General features: G+C 37.4%; 3 protein-coding genes across 4 annotated transcripts in view; 1 reads left to right on the top strand and 2 right to left on the bottom strand.

Annotated features, from left to right (window-relative positions):
- rab11fip4a (RAB11 family interacting protein 4 (class II) a) overlaps positions 1–11,014 on the bottom strand; it is a 44,679-nt gene extending 33,665 nt beyond the window's left edge. The window contains exons 1-2 of the mRNA XM_081378288.1: positions 10,664–11,014; positions 1,484–1,571 (exon numbers count right to left, since the gene is read on the bottom strand). Of these exons, the coding sequence (XP_081234414.1) occupies positions 1,484–1,571; positions 10,664–10,816 (241 nt within the window). The 5' untranslated portion in view covers positions 10,817–11,014. The remainder of the gene's footprint in view (positions 1–1,483; positions 1,572–10,663) is intronic.
- A 2,096-nt stretch (positions 11,015–13,110) lies between these two features.
- coil (coilin p80) lies at positions 13,111–16,962 on the bottom strand. Of its 2 annotated transcripts, XM_081368355.1 has the most exons (7): positions 16,607–16,962; positions 15,464–16,508; positions 14,667–14,756; positions 14,414–14,461; positions 14,271–14,340; positions 14,035–14,123; positions 13,111–13,310 (listed from the first exon to the last, which is right to left on the bottom strand). In XM_081368355.1, exons 1-7 carry the CDS (start codon positions 16,855–16,857, stop codon positions 13,251–13,253), a joined length of 1,653 nt encoding a protein of 550 aa, XP_081224481.1. In that variant the 5' UTR covers positions 16,858–16,962; the 3' UTR covers positions 13,111–13,250. The 2 variants fall into 2 exon arrangements, with proteins under 2 accessions (XP_081224481.1, XP_081224480.1); XM_081368354.1 differs by lacking the exon at positions 13,111–13,310 and having other exon boundaries at positions 13,860–14,123; positions 16,607–16,911.
- Positions 16,963–18,585: 1,623 nt separating this feature from the next.
- scpep1 (serine carboxypeptidase 1) lies at positions 18,586–24,533 on the top strand. Its single transcript, XM_081369732.1, has 13 exons — positions 18,586–18,862; positions 19,807–19,946; positions 20,126–20,215; positions 20,425–20,580; positions 20,661–20,735; positions 20,941–21,013; positions 21,860–21,897; positions 22,355–22,483; positions 22,619–22,709; positions 22,797–22,910; positions 23,000–23,137; positions 23,895–24,058; positions 24,263–24,533. Exons 1-13 carry the CDS (start codon positions 18,802–18,804, stop codon positions 24,323–24,325), a joined length of 1,332 nt encoding a protein of 443 aa, XP_081225858.1. The 5' UTR covers positions 18,586–18,801; the 3' UTR covers positions 24,326–24,533.
- The last annotated feature ends 20 nt before the right edge of the window (positions 24,534–24,553 follow it).

The following is a 24,553-nucleotide window of genomic DNA, read 5'->3' as shown; positions in this document are numbered from 1 at the left end:
CCTGTTTACTGTGCTCTTAATGACAGTGAAATAGGGAAAAGCGAGTGCTCCCATCTAGACAAGACAATAAGTGTCCTAAAACAGCTATAAATAATGTGAAATTAGACTGCTGAACCATGATTACCCAGTAACAGACAGTGTCTGTGAAACCCTAAAAAATATCCCATAGCGATGCTTGACACTATAATCAGGAATAAAGTCCCCCCTTCTTTTAACTGAGAAGCACAACCCACGCTAACAAGTGAATTACTATGCTGTCATTATATGGGAAAATATTTCAATCTGATAAACCTTAATTAAAGGCACACCCAGAGATGCTCGTAAATTTGCTGTTCAAATGTGGTTATTTTCAATTAGGCAGATCAAGAGTGTTCAGCGTTGAAGCAGAGATCTCTAATCAGATTGTGCTCACTCAAGCTATTCATTATTCCTTGCAATTCTACACATAGAAGGGAATGCTAAAAAGACAGAGCTGAGGTGCACCTTTATCGATCTTTGGATTCTTCAGATGAATTGTTCAATAAAATGAAGTGGTAATACTAGTCTGGAGATAAAATTGCATTTATTCATCGTTTGGCACACTTTGTGCTGAAATAAAAACCTGTGTGTGACAGAACATAAGAGATGTGCTCTTTATTTGATGCCACAGTATGAACATTTAGGGCTGAAAGGAAGCTATAGTATGTATAAAAATTATTTTCATAATCAGTATTTTAATCTTGTTTTCCAATAAAAATAACTTCAAAATAAGATACATTTACATATTTTATTTAATTTCTATTGAATTATTTAATTATTAAACCTTTTTCATTGGGGTGAAGCAGGGATTCCAAAACTTTTTTGATTGCTGATCCCCTTTTACCTAAAATATTAATTTAAAGTACTGCCTTAGATTTTAAGTTAATATTTCAATAATTTAACAACACATTTGCATGTTCACATTTCTCTGATGTTGGTTAATGGTCCCATAACATGCAGGGAAACAAATTAATTATTTAATTATTTTTAATGTGTTATTTTGTGGTTTTTATTGTATTTTGATTGTTTTGTATTTTAAAATGTATTTAATTTAATTTATTTGTTTTAATGTTACAATTTTATGATTTAATTCATTATTAACTTTTCATCATCAAATGAACCCCCAACAATTTCCTCATGAACCCTGCAGTAAAGGTAAAAAAAAAAAAAAAAAAAAAAAAAAAAAAAAAAATATATATATATATATTATTATTAATAATTAAATATTAATAATATTATTAATATTATTAATAATTAATTATTATTTTACACCGTTTTTCTTCTCAAGTAAATGTATATAGTTTTGAGGATGTTTTGATATTTTTACTGGAAAAAGATTATTTTTGCAGTGTAGCTTATGATTTTCTGATTTGATGTTTTTAGAATCCCTTTGATGTAATGAGAACAGATTCATCAATGGTATATATGGGAATGAAATACTGCTTGAGGGGAACCGTCCTCTTACCTTTGATTGCAAACACTCCATGACAGAAATCTTTGAAGTTAATTCTGCCATGAGCATTGGGATCTAGGTACTTGGCAAACTTCTTAACCTGAAAAAAAAAGAAAAAAAGAGGACAGTCGTGAGAATGGGAAGCACAAAGTCACCTTAATGAGGAGGGTGATCACCTGACATGTTCAGGATGGTACCTTCCTATAGATAAATGGGAAGATGTGTGTATTATCAGTGGTCAGCTTCATCTCCCACAGATGATGCAGTAGAGCAGCTGCTGTCAGGATGTGTCGTCTCCCACTGTCAGCAAGTCTTTGTGTCGGACAGCTGTCCAAGAGAAATGGACTGATCCTGACATTCTGCTGACAAGTGACACGACTCGCTTACTCAACTCATAGACGATTTGCCTTCAAACACCTTGGCCAAGCGTAGCTGTATCTTATAAACCATGTTTTTCTGATAACAGTGAATACTGTATTGCTCAGCGGTTGCTTTTTCGTGACTTAGAAGACTTAAGAGTTCTCAGTTATGTTTAAGTCTCAAATGTTCTTGTCCAACATTTCCTAAAGATGACACACAGACCATTGTTAACATACAGCCTGTTTAAAGCTATCAAATGTGAAATGTGAAAAAGCATATCTAAGATAATTTGGTCTTGGAAGAATTTGATGAGAAATATTCATAGCAAGTTCATAGTGATATAAGGGGCTTTCGCACCGGATAGTTCTAGGACTAGCCTAGCCACCAGGCTGGTTCCCCGAGAACTAATGGTTCCCCTAGGAACGTTTTCCTGGTTGCATTCGCACCGCCAGTAGGAACTCTGAAATGACATAAGCCGCGCTTGTTGTTGTGACTTTTATTTTGACGGCGCTGAGAACGCCAGAGCCTAAGCAAACAGTACTCACATTCTCCGTGTTCATTAGTTTACGATCTGTCTAACAGTCTAATATGTTATTAGATAAAACTATTATACATAGACAGTAAATGAAAAGTTATTAGCATTTGCCTTGTGGTTGATGTGCAGTGTTGTTAGCTGAGCAGAAATACGTGATCGTGTTTAGCTTGGTTCTCTCAAAGTTGCGTTGGATTAACGCGTAAAGGTTTAGAGGCCCATCTATCACTGTTTTCCATGTTCGTAGAGTTAGTTTGTGGAGTAAATATATAGGCTATAATCTGTGCGTTTACACAGCCTTTTTAAAAATGGCGGGTGCTGGTGTTTCGCGTGCGTTCGGCCAATCAGCGTTCATTAACGTCACGGATAGTTCCTGTAGCGCTGCTGTAGACCCTACTCTGAAGTAGGAGCTAAATTAGTTCCTCCAAAAGTAGTTCCTAGAGCTAAAATAGTTCCTGCGGTGCGAACACGCCAAAATCCGGGTACTTCCGCCAATAGTCCTAAGAACTATGAAAAGGTTCCTCCGGTGCGAAAGCCCCTATAGATGAGATTGAAATGTCCTTTTTCTCTATGTCTTCATTCTCACATCTATATGAAACTGAGACATTAAGGTTTGTTTTTGCCAGCTACCTTGGTTGTATGGTGAGGGAGATATCAAGAAGACCTCATTAGTCATTTTTCATTCCTATGGGAAAGTTGCCCTTAAGGGCTGCCAGACTTGTTCGAGTTTATGAGAAAACGTTCCATGGTAACACAGAATTCATCGTCACTGTGTTTCACACCTCACACACAGCTCCTTGACAACGTCACTTCTTTCTAAATATATTCAACTCCAATAGGAGGAGAAGTGTTCTTGACAACCTCTCAGTCTTGAATCTCTCGCCTTATAACCTGCTAGGATGATTCACCACGCTGCCACAGAAAAAGAGGTGTTTAGTGCAATAGCTCTAACAGAGAGCTGAAACCCAGTGGCCATTAAAGCAGGTGATGTGATGCATCTGTGTAATGGTGCATGCACACAGAGGAGCACACATGAGCTAAATAAATCACTTGCCCCAAATTCCTCTACTTCAGCTCAGGCAGAGAAAGTAATTCAGAGAAGCCTACCGAAAAATGCAATTCATATACCATTCACACTACCAATCAAAAGTTTGGGTCAGTAAGTCCTTTTTTTTGTTTTTTAAAGAAATGTATACTTTTATAAATTAATTCAGCAAGGGTGCATTAAATTGAGAAAAAAAAAAAAAATTTATAATGTTACAAAAGATTTCTGTTCTGAAATAAACTTTACTGTCAATGGAAATAAATGCTGTTCTTTCTGAACCTTCTATTCTTCAAAGAATCCTGAAAAATGCATCACAGTTTCCACAAAAATATTAAGCAGCACAGCTGTTTTATCAACAATAAAAATAAACGTTTCTTGAGCATCAAATCATCATATTATAATGATTTCTGAAGGATCATGTGACACTGAAGACTGGAGTAATGATGCTGAAAATTCAGCTTTGACATCACAGGTAAAAATTACATTTTTAAATTATGTTAAAATAGAAAACAGTTATTTTGAATTGCAATAATATTTTCACAATATTACCGTTTTTACTGTATTTGTGATCAAATAAATTCAGCCTTGTTCAAAACCAATTTAAAAATCATAACGACCGCAGTGTACATAAATAAATCAAAACCAGACCTCATATACAGTATGTTAAACAATCAAAGTAAAGTAGCATTTTTGCATATCAATGGATGTGGAGAAACAGGAGAGCGATTAGTTGCATTTAATGAGGTGGTCAGGTGAGGTGTGCACTGGCGTACAGACTGTGCTGCTATAGCCGAATGTATCACCTTTAAAAATCCCGATTGTACTCGGTCCAGTCTTGTTTAGTCTATGTGGTGTTTTTAATATGCTTTAAGACAAACCATGTACAAATATATAATTCAACACTATAGCTGAGTATTTTCTCTTTAAAACTGCAGTGAACTCAAAAATGCAAGATGAAATCGCTGGTGATTCTGACGTCACAAACTACCTTGTAAGTTGTAACCAATCACGTCAACGAACGGATCTCTGAGCTTGTGCAAGTGAGGGGAGGCGGGGCTAATTCTCATATTCATAGAACCGCGTATACTAAATGAGGCAAGGGAGTTACATTCAAGCTATTTTAAGGAATGAAGAATTTTTTTCAAGGAATTTTTTTTTTTAAATATGTCATTTTGGTGATCAAAGAGAAGTTTTAAGGGATAGAATTATTGACTACAGGGGGACTTTAACAGTAATGAAAATGCTGTCATCACTAACCCTCATATTGTTGCAAAGCCATAAGACTTTTGTTCATCTTAGAAACACAAATGAAGATTTGTTTTATAATTTTTTCTGTCCCTCCATCGAAAGTCCATTACATCAAAACATTCACGCTTCAAAAAATTCATAATGACATCCATATGAATTGAGCAGTTTAATCCAAGTCTTCTAAAGAAACATGATCGCTTTATACAGTATGATGAACAGATTCAATTTAGGCTTTTATTCAAATATAAAGACTTGGATTTATGATGCCTTTATTAATTTTTTGAAGTGTGAAAGTTTAAGGGGAATGAGAGGGAAATCTCTCAGATTCATCTTCATTTGTGTTTTGAAGATGAACTGAAGCCTTATGGGTCTGGAATGGCAGGACGCTCATGAGGGCGAGTAACTGATTTTTGGGTGAACTAACCCTTTAAAGATGTTCTTTGGAGCAGTTGTTTTCAGTTTACATCACTAAAACTGGCCACATCAGCAAAATAAAAAAATTCACACCACGTCCAGATTAGCTGCAGATTTATTACCAACAATTTGTTTCTTTAAACTCACTGAGCACATCAAACTTCGTCCTCACAGTCATACGTGATGAGTTAAGCACCATTCTTGTTTTCAATTCTGCATTCTGTTACATCTAGCCATGACAAGTCATACAGTATCAATGAGCGATTAAATTAAAGCTCTGTCAGATGCTGTTGCCCCTCACATCTTGTCACTGTTTGATCTATCAGGGTCCCTGTGAAGTAGTGCTGCTGTGAATGAGCGTTGTGTCAAGGGCTCAATGTTAGCAAGCACTCTTCAAGGCCACTACAGTGCAGCCTGTGGGAGGGGAAGAAGAGCGGAGGCACACGTTCACCACACGTTCTGCACTGAAACATCCTCGTGCTCTTCATGCATATCAATCACTGCAATCCTCATACAGCGTCAGGAAACGGACTGGAGGAGGAGATGGAAAAGGGGAGGGGAGAGATGAGAGGGAGGAATAAGGAATGAAGGTGAAGACTAGATGGAGGATGAAGAAAAAGCTGACCTGAAAAAGGCATCTGAGAAAAAGGAAAGGGTGTGAGATAATAGGAAAGGAAAATGGAAGAAGGGGTGATAACATTTTAAATGGTTTAAAGCTGAATGCAACTAATGGATTCAAGAAAAGAAATGGAGGACGGATTGGTGAGAAGACCTGCCAGGACTTCGAGACGGTCATCACAAACATTCAAGCTGCTATCATGACTGTTCCTCACAACTGTGACTCAGAATCCATGTAGCGAGACCAGTCATCTGTGACTGTACCTCACACTCACACTCATGCTGTTACATCACTTACTTCTGCACAAAGCACTGAACTGTATCACAGCAAATGGTACAACATGGCACAAAAACATTTGCTTCTGACTAATGACAAGCACAACTTTACAGCTATTTTTTTGCTGCACTTATTACAGGATTCTTTTTTTTATTATTATTCAATTTTATTCTGCTATAATAGTATCCAGTTAAATATAGAAAGCGGAAAATAAATGAAAAGTAACAGAGTAATATGTAACAAAAAATAAATAACATAAGAATATGATAACAGTTTACTTTACAATACCATTCAAAAGTGTGGGCTCATTAAAAGTTTTATTTAAAGAAGTTAAAACTTTATTCAAAAAAATGTTTAATTGACAGTAAAGGCATTTATGTTACAAAAGATTTATATTTCAAATACATGCTGTTCTTTTGATCTTTATATTCATCAAAGATTCTTGAAAAAAGATGCATCACAGTTTCCACAAAAATATTAAGCAGCAGAACTGTTTTCAACATTGATAATAATAAGAAATATTTATTCAACACCAGATCAGCATATCAGAATGATTTCTAAAGTGACACTGAAGACTGGAGTAATGATGGAGTAATGATGCTGAAAAATGAAAGCAATTTCCAGTACCTATAATCCATCATCATTATATTATTATTATAATTATTAATCCATTTCTGGTGTACACTAGATTTGCTGTGTATCAGCAGTGTACTTAAATACAAAAATACAACTAAAAATAACATACAAAAACACCATAAAAATTTGGGATGCGCAATACCTCGGCCTCCATATCGGTATTGGTCGATATATGTTAATTTTTAATGGTATCGTTATCGGTCCATTAAAGGGGGGGTGAAATTCTCATTTTCACTCAATCTCCTGTTAATCTTGAGTACCTATAGAGTAGTATTGCATCCTTCATATCTAAGTCTTTTAGTTTTATTATATTTATAAGAGAAAATAGGCTGTACCGAGTCTTTCCGGAAAAAAACGAGCGTCTGGAGGCGGGCCGTGTGGACGAAGCCAGAGCCATAGAGAGAATCCGTCGATCTGGGCTTTGTTTATAAAACATTCATCGTCGAAATGCAGGGAACAAACAGTCTACACAACTCGTTTCTGCATCCACTGTTCATAACGCTGGGTTCTTTGGTAAGCTTTCCCTCACCAAAACCACTTTGGAGACACTATGCAGCGCTGCCGATGATTTCCTGTTGAAGCGCGTTGAGGTGCGCGGTCGCGCTTTTCCGGGAGAAATGCTCATATAAGGAGTTCCACTCTGGTCTACGTCATTAGATCCACGGTAAAAAAAAAAACAGCCAAAACTTGTACCAACCCGGAAGTAAGATTTTCGGCACAGAAATTCTCTGTTATTCATCCAAAATATTTAAAAAAAAACTTTGGCCATGTTAAGCATGAGAATCCATCTCTTTAACACTGTAAACAACTCTGAATACATGAAACACCATTGTACACCCCCTTTAAGAAAATGTGGCCAATATATTAAATCCGATAATTAAATGGTAATATCTTACAGCTGAGACACTTCAGAAAATCATATACATTACAAAGAAAACACAACATAATTGCAAAATGTTAAACTATCATTTCAGATAATGTAATTTACATAGTATCCACATTATAATTTGCACCTCATTCAGAGGTGATTACATACCGCAAGACATTGCGAGTTTGTCCAGAGCAGCAGTTGTATTTTGGTTTGTTCTGATTCTGTGGTGAAGGCAGGGCCGTCTGGAGACCCGCGGCAAGTGCTGGGCAAAGATTAATCGCATCCAAAATAAAAGTTTGTGTTTGCATAATATATGTGTGTGTACTGTGTATAATTATTTTGTATATATAATATGCATATATATATTTAAGATTTTTATTTATTTATATATAAATTATTTATATTTATATATAATATAAATTATGTATAAATATATATATATATACACAGTATATACATGCAAATATTTCTTAAATAAATACATGCATATGTGTGTATTTATATATACAAAATAATTATACACAGTACACACACATATATTATGCAAACACAAACTTTTATTTTGGATGCGATTAATCTTTGCCCAGCACTAAAACGGACTGAGGGGGAGATCGTCCACCCTCTGGAACAACCCTCAGAATGGAACCCCATCCACCCCCCGAATGCTATCGGACCGAGGGGTGGCTCCGCTTCCGCTACCTTGCACTAGGGACGGACACCCATACTTGGGACGGCGCTGACTGAAGGTTTAGAAGGGTGACTCTTACGGAGTCCTTCCCCTTTGTGCCAACTATCAATCAGATAAAATCAACCCATTTGTCACCACTGCTCACTATGTTTAGCAAGCAATACAGTCGCACGACCTAATGTGTTGTAGAAATATACTGTCTGAGCTGGCATGGGTAATTCCTGAAATCAAATGAGATGATCTCAGTGCTTAATGATCACATTAATAATCCAAAATGACTGGGATAAGAGAGCCTAAAGATACAGTAAATCATTAGAAAAACAAATAATAAATCTGAATCTCTAAAAATCCCTTTAGATAATACTGAATGTAAGCATGTTCAATATGAAATAAGCACAGTGCACATGCATCAAGATTTCCTGAAAAAGATTTAGGCAAACCGCGGCAGGTTTGCTCATTCCGTTTCCATTACTGCAGTCCACTGAGACCATAGAGACTTATTTTAAATGACAAAGAGCCTTGAGGCACCACAATTCATTATGGATTCATTGAATGTGTAAAGGAAGCCAATTAAACATCTTAATCAGCTGAATAAAACAGCAAGTGCCAACCAAGAATGGTTGCACATGGTTGAGCAGAAAAAAACAGACTATAATTTGTGACGTAAAGAAAATACTTCAGCTACGGTCAACTAAGAGCACCAAAACTCAAACTACAATCTCAAGCCAATCTCAAGATAAATCAAGACATCTTTTGTAAAGTTATGTAACCTAAACTTACAGATCCAAAACAACCTGCATGTCCTTATCTTAAACACCACCCAGCATTTACTGAAAGGCCTTTTCAGCATCACCAGAGTGTTAGACATGATCGCCATGGTGACAGTAAAGGAAAAGGGTATTTTTATACCCGTTATTTCATACTTGCCTAATGACACGAGAAAGCACATTCAGGGTCCAGATTCTCCAGTGTAAGGTCTAATTAATTTAAAACAAAGCACGATGAGTGACTAAACTGACTAATACAATGTAGCCCAACTGGGCAGAATAACAGGCGTCTCTGCAAATAAGAAAAGATAATGAGGATTAGCCAAAGCACCTGTGATTCCCATTATGTTGTTTGTTTTGGTCATGCTCTGGAAGATAAGCTGAACCGACAGATCAGCTAACCGATAAACTAAACGATCACAACGAAAAGCAATGTCACGGTTTAAAGTACAGCATTAAATAAATCTATGAAAGTCAATCAGGTTATCATTATTTTGCCAATTTCAATATTTCTACTTAATTTATTAATTAAAAAAAGTTCACTTGCTCTATTTTGTTAACATGGCGCTACAGCTGTCTTCTGAGTGACTGAGTGTAAACAGTAATTTCAACCAAAATACACAAACTCAGCTCAACTGATGTTCAGCAGCAGCAGCAGAAATCATCACTCAGGCCGGTGTGTATTGACTGGTCACTCTGAGGAGACATGCTGTCCATTAGACAGATTTCTAGACAAAAGTATTTATTGGCAGGTCTTCAAGAAGCACACAGCTGACCCACCGAAGCCAGAAATGCAAGGTCAAGATCTACATTTAAGAAAACCAGTGCTGCTCGTTGCTTTAGATTCTACAAACAGAACGTATATAACATCATGATCAACATTAAAAATGAAATGAATGGTTATTTTGATCACCAACTAAAAATGTGTAGCTTATTATAAATAAGAATTTCAATATGTAGCCTAGTTTTCAATGTATCCTTTGTGTTTATGTCAAGTATCACAATGTCTTCAGTACAACAAATAGGGAAAACCATCATGTCATGAATTTCTTTCTTCTGTGAAGCATATTTTGATGAATGTTGGTAACCAAACAGTTTTGGCTCCCATTGCCTTCCTTTCTACTTTTGTCCATATAATGGAAGTCAAAGGGAATGGAAACGTTTTAATTACCAACATTATTTAATATCGTCTTTTATGTCTCAAAGAAGAGTGTCATACAGAACGACATGAGGTGGATACCAAAATAATGACAATTTTCATTTTTGGCCGAACTATACTGTACCTTTCAGGATATATATTTTGTTTGTCCTGGACAACAAGTCAACTATATATTTTGTCATTAAACTGGGCAATTGTGGAATTAATATTGCGATGTATTCCTTGTTCCTCGAATATGTTGTATCTGTTAAATCTACAAAAACAAAACAAAAATGAACTGTTGACTCTGTAAGTGATGGCTGATGACATCACAGTTGAAGGAGAGTGTTGTCTTGGTTACTTGGCGGAAGTGCAATTATTAAAATGCCAGTAGCCTAAATAAAACAACAGAACCATAAACGTCCAGCACCAATTACAGAATATAAGCCGACCTGTTTGCACAAACAGGTGAAAGTGATTTACTGAAATATTCCCAGAGACTGTTAGGTGTAGGGTACAAAAGTGCACTGCAGTATTAATGACAAACATTCCTGAGTCAAGAAAATGAGTGAATGATTATGTAAAGACGGGTTCTTACTTCATCTCCTTGGCCGAACTGTAGACCGAGGTCCACGAAGTGCTCAACCCGAATATATCCGTCTGCATCCTCGTCGCACACGTCGAACACTTCTTTAAGCTTTTTCAGGAATACCAACAGCTGTTCTTGGTCGGGGAAGACATTGCCCTCCATTGTTTTGATGATGCGCTGTTAAACGCGTTGTATTAGAGAGGTTGTGATGCTGTGAGCGCGCTCGCCATCATCTCTGCTCGCGCGGAGCTCAGCTTCACTAAGCGCTCTGACATCAGACCAGCATCACTTCAGCTCAGCTGGAAGAAACCATCATGTGCGCGCGCGGAGGGGTCGCGCGCTCCTGCTGACGTCATCTGTGATGCGGATGTGTTTAGCTCGCTTTAATTGGTTCACGCAGTTTACGTAAATTTCAACGAAACTCTGATTGGACTAAATCAATTGAATTCACTTTAACATAATCTTGGACTGTTCTGAATCCAAAGCAGTTTCAAAACAGATACAGTAGTAGTAGATGGTCATATATGTTCCTGTACTCTTGTCAGCACTGCTGAATGAATATCAGTTCATAATAATATTCTTACCATTTTCATGTAGGCTATTATATACTATCTTTGCTATTCATTACTCAACAGAACTCCGCTTTCGCATGGGCCAAACATACAGAATTTGAGACCAAGGATTTAGTTCTTGCAACAATGGCATGACAAAGAATCGGATTGTTGTAATTCCAACTAAACATTTTATAATGTTTATACACCCATATGATGGATTTTATTTATATCATTTAAACTTTTTAATCTGAATGACTCTCTCTGTATTTAAAAATGTTTGCTTTTACCGGCCTCATCCTTCCAGAGAGAAAACACAAATGCAGCATATAGTGTGCAACGACTGGGTTCTGCAAGTAAAAACTCCATTCATTTTCTCCAGAGGGAAATTGTTTTATAGTAGTAACTTATAAACATTTAAAGTCAGACCAATTGTGATCTTTGATGTTATTAATTGGCGGTATAGAGAGCCTAAGTTCCTCCCCTTCCGGTGGACCACCATGGGACCTTATTCGGAAAAATATTGTATGGTAGTCAATGGCGAGAGACAACAAATATTTTGATCTCGTTTGAATTGTGCCCTGATTTACACATATGATGTTTGTCAATTTAAAAGATACATTTTAAAGTCAAGAAAGTCGCAGTTTGATGTAAAACCGTTGAGGTATAAGACTGTGAAAATACGTAATTACAGAGACTACAAACCCAAAAGGCGCACATGTGACGTCATACATTTTCTCTCAATGAATGAAGCTAACTTTACTGAAGCTAACGTTTGTAATTTTTTCTATAGTCTTACGTTATAATCTTAACGTTAAGCCGTCATGCCTGAGTGTTTTGACTGCACACATACGAGCATGTTGGTGACGTACATAGTGCGAGACGAGAGATGTAGTTCATTGAGCGATTTTCACATAAAACTAAATGTTACTCTTCTGTTTTATGACAAACTGCGACTTTCTTGACTTTCATAATTATCTTTTAAATTGACAAACATCACATGTGTAATTCAGTTCACAGTTCAGACGGAATAAAAAGATAAGTTATCTCTCGCCATTGACTTCCATACATATTTTTTCCGAAATAAGGTCCCATGAGCCAGAAGCGGAGGGGAGGGACTTAGGCTCTCTCTATACTGTTTGCCTAATTTTTTTTTAACCAATCAGAGAGTCACGGCAACAAAATTGCGCCAAAAGAGCTTGCAGGGAACGCCCACTCCTATGAAGCACTGAGAATGACATAACTGAGATGGTCTCCCTTATGCTCTCAAAATGCTTCAGTATTTATACACACACACACATACTGTATATACAGTATGAGGATTGAATGCAACAATCTTTCCATCCTAATAACAACAGCATCAAAAACAGTTTATGCAACAATTTAAATTTCAGAAAAATAGTTCTCGGTCAGCTCTATTAGCAACTGAGCAGAAATAATCATTATATAATATTATTACTAGGATAATTTAATTTCTATTATCATTCATCAAATCACATAGCAGCTCAAAAGCTATTTTTGACCCACTACAGGGAGCTTGCCAGCAAGGGTAAAGCTGCGTAGTCAAGATCGGGAGCATATTCATTCTGCAATAAACTGGGCATTAATGTACTCTATTGTTGCTATAGTATTTCCATGCGTATTCTTTGATAAAATAAAAAAAGTGTGCTTTTTAGTTGTTGGTTTGTATGGTGACTTCACTTATCTTCTGTATTCATCATCTTGATGCAATTCACAGAAAGTTTACAAAGTAAATGTAAAAATAAGTAATATGCTATTTGTAAAATATATATTTTTTAAATCTCGGCATCGCAGTAGTTAGTAAAAAACAGTCTTTGCCAAGAGGTTGGCTATTTGTACTCACTATATAAACAGACACTGCCGATACTCCCTTTTTTTTTTTTTAAACAAAGTATTTATTTAACTGACATTGAGAATAAAAAATAAAAGGTTAATACAATTTCATGATAATTTTCCACAAAACAGAATTAAAATAAGAATGGTCATCCGAATAGGTGTGTCTCAGGCTGCATGTTTTCTGACCATCATCCGACATTTTCCACAATGAGCCGGGGCTCCAGAAGAGAATCCCAGCGCTCAGTCAGCTGCAGTAAAGACATCAAAGACAGGCTTGTTTTAGCTTACCACAGCATACGCACTTGTACAAAGAACTGCCCTTATTCACTTCAACAATTAAAAGGGATAATCAGAAAGCAACAATTGTGTGGGATTGGGGGATGGGGTTACAATCCAAACTACAAAAAAGGGTTTAGAGCTTTGCCAAACAGCACTCGCATTAGCAGTCAGCTCAGGACATACACTGCATGTGTTAAACATGGGGTATGCACTTTTATATTCCTTTGTGTCAAATGCATTTCCCCAGCAAGTGTAGTAACTATGATTCAAAATCTGAATTCACCATATGACATGAGCTGAGAAATAATTAGTTGTGGCGATAATTAGTCGCTTTTTATTCATATGCCTACCGTGGACTATCTTGCTGATATCTAAAACATCTCCCCACCAACAAAGAAGGTAACAGCCAAGAGTTAATTTGTTCATTACAAATTACATTGTAATTACAAATGATGAAAAAAAAAGTTTTTAATACACATTCACCTAATGATGTAGTTCCAGTAAACTTGCCTGTGTGTTTAGTATTATACCTGATCAGTTTATATGCATTTACAATCCATAATACAATCTTTTAAATGTATAGATAGATCTTTCCCTGAATTCTGATTGGTCAATTCAATGTTCCAGCCATACTAAAATCCACTTGATGTGGGTGTGTGAGCATAAAGTAACATTTAAGAGAGCATTCAGTACCTGTGATCCGTGTGTGACAGCATACTCCACTACCTCTGATCCATCAGGGTTCTGATATACCAGGTCAAACTTGCCAGGTTCAACTGGAGCTAAAAGACACATAACAAAATAAATGATTGCTGCAGAAGGAAGAGTGCAATCTAACACGTAATAAAGCAGCTGCCAAGCTTCAGGTGTCAGATTTATATAACTGAAACAGTGGCAATAATAAATAAATAAAAAGGTGTTGGTTATACCTTGAGGTTGAGAGAGCAGTTCAAGCTCCATCACTTTTGTTTGAGGATTGAATGCAATAATCTTCCCTTCCTAAATAACAGCAAAGACTGTTTTTAATGTGCACACAACACAATTCACATTACAGAGGTGTACGATGGCTTACTTTATAGTCAGACACCTCTGGTGTGTAGTTCTCGGTCAGCTCCAAAAGCTATGAGACAGGAGAGAACAATCAAAGAGATTCAATGACCATCTCCATGGAAAAATTATCACTGACATGTGCTCACTGAAACTAGGAAGTATTATACTAACAACTGAGCATAAATAATCATGTATGTATGATATTATCAGGATGATAAAAAAAAAAAAAAAAATCCTCAAGTGTTTCTATTATCATTCATCAAATCACATTGCACCTTAAAGGCGATCTTTTGACCCAGTGCAGGAGGGGCTGCCAGCAGGGGTAAAGCGGCGTAGTCTCGTTTGGGAGCTGGTTCAGGTGGATTCTACAACACAAAACATCCACCGCATGGTTAGTGATTCAAGGTTTCAAAAATAATAAAATAAACAATAAATACATAGATAATACATTACATTAATACATTTATAACTTATATAAAGTATGAAAAACAAAGAACTATTGGGTTTAAAGTGTTGTTCAGGTCTGGACGGATGACAGAAATTGTGAACATTTTAATGTTTAATTTTCAACCTTTCCTAACCCAGGGACCCCTGATCCAAACACTCAGATACTCTAACCTAGCCAACCAAGGGACCCCCTACATAATATAGATTTTCTGAGTAACACTTTATATTAAGGGCCATGGTTTCACAGACAGGGTTTAGATTAAGCCAGAATAAAGCCTTAGTTCAATTAGGACATTTAAGCAGCTTTTTTAAACGTGCCTTAGAAGAAAAAAAAAAAAACATTACTGATGTGCATCTTGAGACAAAACAATGGCACTGGCATATTTCAAGATATGCCAGTGTAAGTGTCTCTCAGATAAAACAGCTCAAACATGCATTTTAGTCTGGGACTAACTTAAGCTTTGTCTGTGAAACCAGACATATATGATTTACATATCTTTTCCACAGAACCCTAGGTTTTGTGGTGTAGTGGAGAATTTGTTAGCAGGCTTATGCTTTAGTTAATTTGCTAAATTTAGATTACAGTAGCTTCTTATAATAAATCACATCTTCACATTCATCTCACCTGCAGAATAAAACTTTCATTAGTCAGAGAATCGTTCTGTTTCTGCCGCTCGAAAGGAGAGTCTTGTTTCCACGGTGTTCCCTTGGCCCTACCAAAATCTCCTCTCCAACTGCCTCGATTTGCACCTCGACCTCTGCCTCTCTCCTGACCTCTTGTGTTTCCTCGGCCTCTGCCTGCTGCCTCACTGTCGCAGGGTCTCAAACCGGCAATTCTCAATCCCATTCCTTGTAGGTTTGGTTTTTTAATCACAAGCTCTATTTCACTGGCATCAGAGTCTGAGCTCTCTGCCTTATCCTGGGGCTCTTTAGACACAGAAGATGAGACCGACTGAACTGAATTTTGAGTGGTTGAGGAGGGCTGACTTGCTGCTTGCGATTTCTTGGCTACAGGTTTGACTTGGCTGGGTGATGAGGAGGAGGAGGAGGAAGAAGAATCTGTGGAGCTCTCTCTACGTTGAGGTGTCTGTAGTAGAAGTTTTGAGTTTGTGCTAGATGGTTTAGGTGTAACAGGAGGTGGCTGAACAGTGATGCTGCTTTTGGATTTATTAACAGCACCCGAAGATGATGAATCCGACGATGTGCTTTCTTTTCGCGCAGCCAGAGCGGGCTTTTTGGTTGCACCATTCTGCTTGGGTTTAGGTTTTGGTGGAGGGGCCTTTTTGTGAGATTCGTCCTCACTGCTATCTGAAGAACTTGACGTTGGTTCATGATTCTTTGTACGAGTTGTTTTGTCACTGATGGCGACAGCGGAAGTGCTTTTTCTCTTGCTTTTCGAAGAGGAGGGGCTTGCAATGTTCTTTTGAGGGGTGGCAGGTTTGGTGGCTGACTCTTTCACCTCTTTTTTCTTCTTTTTCTTCTTCTTTTTGCCATCCTCTGCTGGTGCAGAGCCATTGCTATGAGCATCCTCATTCCTCTTTTTTTTACTCAGACCTTCATAGATCTGCGTCTCATCCTCTCTCACTCTTTTCTTGGTCTTTAAGATTTGTGCTTCAGAGTTCTGGTAAGCCTCGGCACCATTAACATAAACAGGACTGAATACCTTTACCCTGTCAATGGGGATGACAAATAAACACTTATCAACATTTAAAAGTTTTTTTAACCTAGCAAGAACGTCCACCATATTATCATACAATACACTTCTTACCTTATACTGTCATTATCACGTACTATATAAATACTTTCTGTGGAAGGCAGGTAGCAATCCTCAATAAACAGGTCTAAAATAGTCTTACGGCTGTGGCCAAACTTTTCCTTTATAATGCTGGAAAGATCTGCGATAACTCGGCATTTGTTCAAGTCCACCAGCAACCAACACATCCGACACTCAGGTGTCGCGGGAGGAGGATAATCAAAGTACAATCTAACCCTGACAGCATTGAGACAGGAGGTGGCCATGCCTGAGCAGTGTTGTTAGAATCAATGAGGCCGATGGAAGCGCTCACCGTTTTAAACGAGGGCTTCAGTCACGCTGTCTCACCCTCTGCTGTCCTCTTCTGGTGTGGAGAAGAGTAAACCATAGACATAATATACATAGACGCCCTATTGGCCGCTGGATCGTACGTCAACGGCGCCGCCATACTGCGGAGGGCAACTTTCCCATACCTCTCATAACGAGAATTGAGAAAAATGCCTATTTCTTGTGCTGCTTGGGGCTTTACAAATCGCCACACAATTGAAAACAGGTCTCAGGGAATTACCTTTCTCAAGCAAAACTGAAAATTTGTTTCTGGTTGCATTTCATTTACTATTTTTATTATCAGAGGAGAAAGGCCACGAAATTTAAAAATACTACTGTTATTGTGTCACGAAATGTAGTTTTAAGAGTTTTTCAGTCGACAATGTAGTTGTTTAAAGCTCAAATCTGTGGTTTATTTATAAAGATAGCGCCTTTTTAAAAATGTTATCTGACGGTTTCGGAGTTGTGAGATCCAGCGATCCCCGCGGGCGTTCAGCGCTCATGTACCCCGCCGAGAACAGCCTTGCCTCGGCTATAGTGCATGTCGTACACCGCTTCTGAGTTCTGACGTTCGTCGCTGTCAGTCTAGTGAGAATAATTCGTCTTGTGTTTATCTAACGGGCGATCTTTGGTTTCATTAATCTATAATTTGTTCCTTGGCAGATTGTTTTGGCTGAGGGCAAAGTGAAGTTTCATAACTTAATATATTTAGGCTATTATAACAGTGTAGCCTGCTGTATGTTTGACTGGATCGTTTACTTTATTTCTTGATTTGTATAGCTTCTTATACCTTTTAAAAACTGAAATTTAACAAAAAGAGACAGGGTTGCGTCATTTTATTTTATATAGCCTATGTAATAATATTTTAAAATGTATAAATTTACATTATTTATTATTGTTATTATAATAATATACCACTTACAATTATCAATCTATTATAGTTATGCTGTCAAATTATTTTACTATTCATAGTAACTATTTAACCTATTATTTTTTATTGTCTATATTCTGTAATTGATATTTCATATTCTACTGCTATTATTATAGTATACATAAACTATATGCTATTATCAATATATTATTATTATTATTATATTAGTACTTATGATATTATATAATTATACTTTTCATTACTATTTTATTTACTGTATACTGTTTGTTTATTTTATTGACTAAACTATTTACTATTAGCCTACCTCTCACTTTATCTTATATTTACTATTTGCATTGCACTGTAGTTGTACCATATCATATTACCATAAATGATCCATCAGTTATCTTTGTTATTGCTAAAATCGGGTCAATGACAGAATATGCTTTTCCCACAATAAGAAAACTTTATTTAATTTAATGTGAAAATTAAATTATATCTCAGTATGGGGGTGTTCACAATTCTTATCCAAGAATGAAAAGCTAAATACATGACAAGCCAGAGCTTTCGCCATTCCTTATTAAAAAAAAATATATATATAAGTCTATCTATCGAGAGTTTAACTAACTACAGATGGAACTTTTTTTGTACACCACATACAAACCACCGAAATCGGTTGATAAATGTAATTTTTTTTGGTTTTTATACAGAAAAACCGCAGCTCAGCAGTTTACTTGCATTTGATTACAGCGCAGTCTTGCCCTCCACAAAATGGCGGACGCGTTGACGTATCGCAGCAACGTTCCAAAGCGGCCAATAGGGCGTCTATGTATATTATGTCTATGGAGTAAACTGGTGGTTTATTTATTTCCCCGTTCGTCTGTCAGCTGACTGAAGTCATATGATGCGGTTCCGTCCATCACATTGCTGCTCACAGGTTTGTGTCTGAGCACTACCAGCCGCCGGTGGGTCACTGTGGAAGCCTGTTTGAGCGAGCTTGAGATCAATAACAATGGCACGGTCGTGGATTGGCATGCTGGTTGTGCTGCTGTTTTCTCTGAGCTTTCACAAAGGTATGCCATATTTATGTGCTGTATACACTTTTATGGATAACTTGTATATTTTTAGGCACAGTCACCATTTTTGGTCTTAGGGGGTGCAATTGTAGCATGAGAATATATACATACTAAAATGTTTTGTAACTTTAGACACAAAGTGAAAGCGAAAGATGGTGTCTGTTGTTTCAAATGTATCCAGTTAATCGACCCAAGGTTGTGAACCAAGTTCCATTTTTACAATTTTACCGAATGTTTTTCCTGAAATTTCGGTTCCCTTAACCTTTACAGTTGTGTGGCAGTCAGAACGAATGACTCGTATGAGTCGGTTCTTTTTATCGAATCAAAAACTCTTCTTGAGCATTGATATTTGGTTTAATTATAATTGTTCGTTACTATATTCATAAAGTCAAATGGAATGAAATAAGATTTATGTTTGAACTATTTAAATTTGACATTAAAACGGATGGAAACAATCGTAAAGTAAAATTTGACCATGCAACTAGTTTAATGCTTTATGTAAGATTTTTTTATATTGTTTGTACAGCTTGGTTCTCATTTTAAAATAAATAATTAAATTGGAGCTGTTACTGAATTGAATCCCATATACATCGCAGTTACTGTCGTCATGTCCGACTCGAAATGAACCAAAAACAACTTTTACCGTTGTGTTATGTTTGTATATTGTATACAAAGTTGAACTTGTATATCATAAACATGTAGGCTAATCTCTATGTTTTGCCAGAAAAAAAAAGAATCTTATAGCTTATGTAACCGAAACAGAATTGTTTAAAAGAATCGGAACCGGAATCGTTTAATTATTTACCTATCCTCCCTCTTGTCGCCCATTAAACGTCTCTTAAGAAAATCTCTGCTTCATTTACAATTAGACAGTTTTGCACAAACTCCAAGCTCGAATAATAAATAATGTGACTTTTGATGTTCTTATCATCAAAAAACAGGTAGTTGTGTTCCAGTTCAAGCCAAAGAATCATGGGGATATGTGGATGTCCGTGATGGAGCTCATATGTTCTGGTGGTTGTACTACGCCAACAGCTCCAGTGCCAGTTATAAAGAACTACCTCTGGTGATGTGGCTTCAGGTTAGTCACTCCTCTGACCAGTGTGAACTGTCATATATCCTCTCCATTTAGAGAATATCTCAGTGGAAGCTTTTTTTCAATCAGAATTCACATAGCTGTTATACCTTCTCCTGTTTATCCACCCTGATTTTCATTTTCTGAAGTAAATCTAAGGTTGTTCATGCTCCTGTTTATTTTAGGGAGGTCCTGGGGGATCTAGCTGTGGTTTTGGCAATTTTGAGGAAATTGGACCTCTTGATAGAGACCTGAAGCCGAGAGAAACCTCTTGGGTTGGTAAACTAATATATTGTCTTGACTCTCATATCTGCAATATTGATTAAGATGTTTATTTCAGGAAGTATGGAATATATATTGCATGTTTTGATTCAGTGGTTCTGTATATATAACTTTAATATAAGCATTATGTACAATAAAAAAAACACTTATTGTGGAATCTGTGAATAATTTATTGTTCATCCAAAAATATGTGTCTATGCAGGTGCGTGCTTCCAGTGTGCTATTTGTGGATAACCCAGTGGGCACCGGATACAGTTACACGGACACTGAAGATGCCCTCACCAAGGACGTTGCGATGGTAGCATCAGACATGATGGTCCTCCTCAAGAGCTTTTTCTCTCTAAAGACAGAGTTTCAAGTAAGCAAAACAAAAATACCTACCAGACTGAATTTGTACTCTTCACATTCGTCATAGTATCTTACTTTTCTCCCCAACAGAGCATTCCCTTCTTTATATTTTCGGAGTCTTACGGAGGCAAAATGGCAGCAGCTATTTCCCTTGAGCTCACAAAGGTACTGAAATGTTTGTTCTCACTTTAGGCTTCACTAAGGCAATTTTGCACAACACGGACAAGACGTTCATAAAACTATTTAAGTCATGTGCTTCGGTGATTTCCTCTAAAAGAGGGAGAGCTTGAGTCAGATTGGTTCCTCAAAAGTAAATCTGGCAACTCTTCAAAATACTTGGTAACTGAATGGTAATTTCCTCTCTCTTTAGGCAGTTCAAGCTGGTTCAATCAAATGCAACTTTGCTGGGGTGGCTTTAGGAGACTCCTGGATCTCTCCTATAGGTTTGTAAAAAGCTTGTTAAGCTTCAATCTGGTTGTGTGCAGCTATATGTCTTTTAGGGCTGTCACTTTACGTTCGAAAATCGATTGCACAATCGATCGGACTAACCTACACAAGCTTCTCTCGGAGCGCGTCCAGCTCGTCACGATACGCCCGCCGCGAACGCGCGTCACACAGGCTCTGACAAACACCCATAACAGCAAATTATACTTCTGCATAATGTGTCTCTTTTTACTACAAAAATGTGAATTCTGCCGGTATTCAGACAGTCTCATGCATACAGATACAGATTCGGGCAACGGTCTACAATCGCCTACATAGGCGAAATTTGTTTGACATTTCTAATCGTAAACACAGCCATGTTGAAGACTGCAGTAATGTTTTTCATTGATGTTATGGCAGTCCACTCTGCTTATTGTTTTTCGAGAATGTTGCACTCCTGTTTGTCATCGTGCACGAAACTTCACGCCAATAATATTTACAGACTTGTGCGCGTCTCAACCGCCCTCTTTACGTTCGTCCTAATGCCTGTTAGTTGTCCGTGAATTTGACCATATTTGGCGTTTAAAATGGAAACGTCTTTATACATGGAAAATCGATTTTACAATCGATTCAATGAACACTTATGTCTTAAAAATCGAACAGGATTTTTTCACAAAAGTGCCGCCCTAATGTCTTTTTATTGATTTAAGTTATCACATCTCAGTTTACTAGTAATTATGCATGCACATTCATCATGAATCATCATGATTATATATTCCTGACTCACATGCCCCCCTCCCCCTCCACCTCCCCCTCCCCCTCCCCCTCCCTTAAAAAACACGTCCGATTGCTTGTTTTTCCTGCAGATTCAGTCATGACATGGGGTCCTTATCTTTACAGCACAGTGAGTAATTCACCATAACTCCTCTGTCTCCTCTTCACAGTGATTAAGCATGATTGCATTAGCATGATCAAAACATACTACTACAGTAATGATCTGACATATATCAGATACATTACCATTTAAAAGTTCGGAGTTGGCAAGATAAAAAAAATAATGTTTCTGAAAGAAGTCTCACATGTTCACCAAGGCTGCATTTATTTTATTTTAAAAACAGTAACATTGTGAAATATTATTGCAATTTAAAGCAACTCTTTTATATTTAAATATATTTTAAAACATAATTTATTCCTGGGATGCAAAGCTGAATTTTCAGTCTTCTGTTTCACGTGATCCTTCAGAAATCATTCTAATATGATGATTTGGCCAAATTAAATGTTCCCTTGCAGCCATTCACTGTTCATAACTTGCTATTAAAGAGTTTAATCCCTCTGATGTGTGTCTGTGCTGTGGTCTATAGTCTCTGTTGGATGACAATGGGCTGGATGAGGTGACTAAAGCAGCAAAAGCGGTGCAGGACGCAGTGGAAAAGGGCCAGTACCGAAAAGCCACTGACTTGTGGTCCATCACAGAGAACGTTGTGGAGCAGGTGAGCTGAACGTGCTCTACAGAGCTTTCTGTAGCTTAGGAATAGGTTTAGCTAGAGGTTTCATTGTTTAATTAAAGAAATAGGATTAATGAACATCATGTGATTCATTCAGTTCCTCAAACTATTTTGTTACAGAACACAAATGGTGTGAACTTCTACAACATCCTCACTCAAGACTCTGATGAGATGAAGACCAGTTCAAATCAAGCCGTGGATGGATTTCTCTGTGAGACCTTCAACATGCACTGTCATACAAAATTTCTGTTCGTTACATGAATGTTTTAGGCATCATTTTGTCTTGTTTTTTTCACAGCCTTACTGAAGCGGCGCCACATTCGCCCTTTGCACCGTCAGTCCCTCTCTAACTTAATGAACGGGCCAATCAGACAGAAGCTTGGTGTCATACCAAAGAATGTCACATGGGGAGGTATTATTCTTTTTATGATTTACAGAGGTATGTCTGTGTAAATAAAAAAACAACATTATGATTCTCACAAGTGAAACCTGTTTCTTCAGGACAAGCTGATGCCGTGTTTGTCAGCATGGCTGGAGATTTCATGAAGCCTGTGGTGAACATTGTGGATCAGCTTCTGGCTGCAGGTGTCAATGTCACCGTCTACAATGGCCAGCTGGATCTCATCGTGGACACAATGGGTGAGGACGTCAACCATTAGTGAACATTTCAGAATGGCAACTCTTGGCCAACAGAATTTAGACTAGCGCTTGGACCATTTACACCTGGTAGTTGTGCATGTCACCATATATCCTCATAGGGCCGTGACACACCAAGCCGATGATCGATGAGCAACTTTAAGGCTAGTTTTAGCGGCGTGTTCCACATGTCGCCTCTAGTCGGGCTAGTGGCAGATAAGCTTTCTGGCCCAGACGCAGCCAATACGAGGCGACTACACAGTCGGCTTGGTGTGTCACTGTCTTTATTTTTCGTTTGGGACAAATAAAGGCTCTACTTGTAACCGATAGTGTGTTGAAAATGATCAACATGACAGGTTAACAATTGTATTTTGTTTAAAGAAAAGCACAAACCAGAACAGAAAAGCACAGCACAGCATATATTCACCCCAAACATGGGTCTTAAAAGTAACATACACTTAGACCATTACATACTCACCAAACACTGATTTATGTAGACAGAGACAGTCCTATCCATGACATCCGAACAGAAGTGGTCAAACACTATGCCTTTTAAAACCAGGTGTGATTGGTAACATGTCACAGCTGACCACTTGTGATCAGATCACCCTGTTAGGAAGGGGATGTTAATAGAAGGTGTCTGTAAGCTTTTTGTAATCCATTTTGCCCACAAGTCTGATATTTAGGAAGACCATTACGATTGGCTGTCGTCAGTAGAGCTTTTCTGCACTGCAGCGATAATTGATTTATTTATGAGCAGGTCAGGAGCTGTGGGTGAAACAGCTGAAATGGGATGGACTCCAGTACTTCAACAAGATGAAATGGACGGCACTGGAAGACCCGCAAACTGAGAGCCAGACTGGAGCTTTCTATAAGACTTATAAGAACTTTGCCTTTTACTGGATCCTCAAAGCTGGACATATGGTACTTTTTTTTTTGCCAAAGTCATTTTAATGTTTATAAAATCATGTAATATTTAATTGTCATATTCAGTTAGTTTTAGCATGGCAATAACAGCAGAAGCTATAGTGGTTTAGTTTTAGTTTTCCTGAAAGGAAAATGCATTTCTCAGTATTTATTTTTAGTCCTGATGAGTCTATGTGAACATCTCTATCCATTACATCACAGATCCCATCTGACCAGGGGCCAATGGCTCTACGGATGTTGAAGATGGTGACTCAGCAGGACTGATGGATCTCATTCAGATACAAACTGGCTTGTGAATCACTTTTAGACAATCAACAGTTATTTTACCAAAATCGGACACTTTTTTTTTTTCTTTTTTTTTTCTTTTTACATTTTGTTTGAGATCTTAATGTAATCATTTTACAATGCCCGTCTTGTAAAATTTGTAAATTTGAATGCGTGCAACCAATAAAGTCAGAATTTTTATACAGTTTGAATTCTGGAATCTACATG

Source organism: Scardinius erythrophthalmus (assembly GCF_964197995.2).
Source record: "Scardinius erythrophthalmus genome assembly, chromosome: 1".
NCBI lineage: Eukaryota > Metazoa > Chordata > Actinopteri > Cypriniformes > Leuciscidae > Scardinius > Scardinius erythrophthalmus.
This window is presented reverse-complemented; position numbering and strand designations above follow the sequence as displayed.

Bases quoted from the DNA above. Each gene is read 5' to 3' on its own strand.
- scpep1 (XM_081369732.1), top strand. From the start codon at position 18,802: ATGGCACGGTCGTGGATTGGCATGCTGGTTGTGCTGCTGTTTTCTCTG. The intron at 22,484-22,618 runs GTGAGCTGAACG...ATTTTGTTACAG, and splicing joins CAGAGAACGTTGTGGAGCAG to AACACAAATGGTGTGAACTT. The intron at 24,059-24,262 runs GTACTTTTTTTT...ATTACATCACAG, and splicing joins TCCTCAAAGCTGGACATATG to ATCCCATCTGACCAGGGGCC.
- coil (XM_081368354.1), bottom strand. From the start codon at position 16,857: ATGGCCACCTCCTGTCTCAATGCTGTCAGGGTTAGATTGTACTTTGAT. The intron at 16,509-16,606 runs GTAAGAAGTGTA...CCCCATTGACAG, and splicing joins CGTGATAATGACAGTATAAG to GGTAAAGGTATTCAGTCCTG. The intron at 14,462-14,666 runs GTGCAATGTGAT...CCTGTCTCATAG, and splicing joins GTCAAAAGATCGCCTTTAAG to CTTTTGGAGCTGACCGAGAA.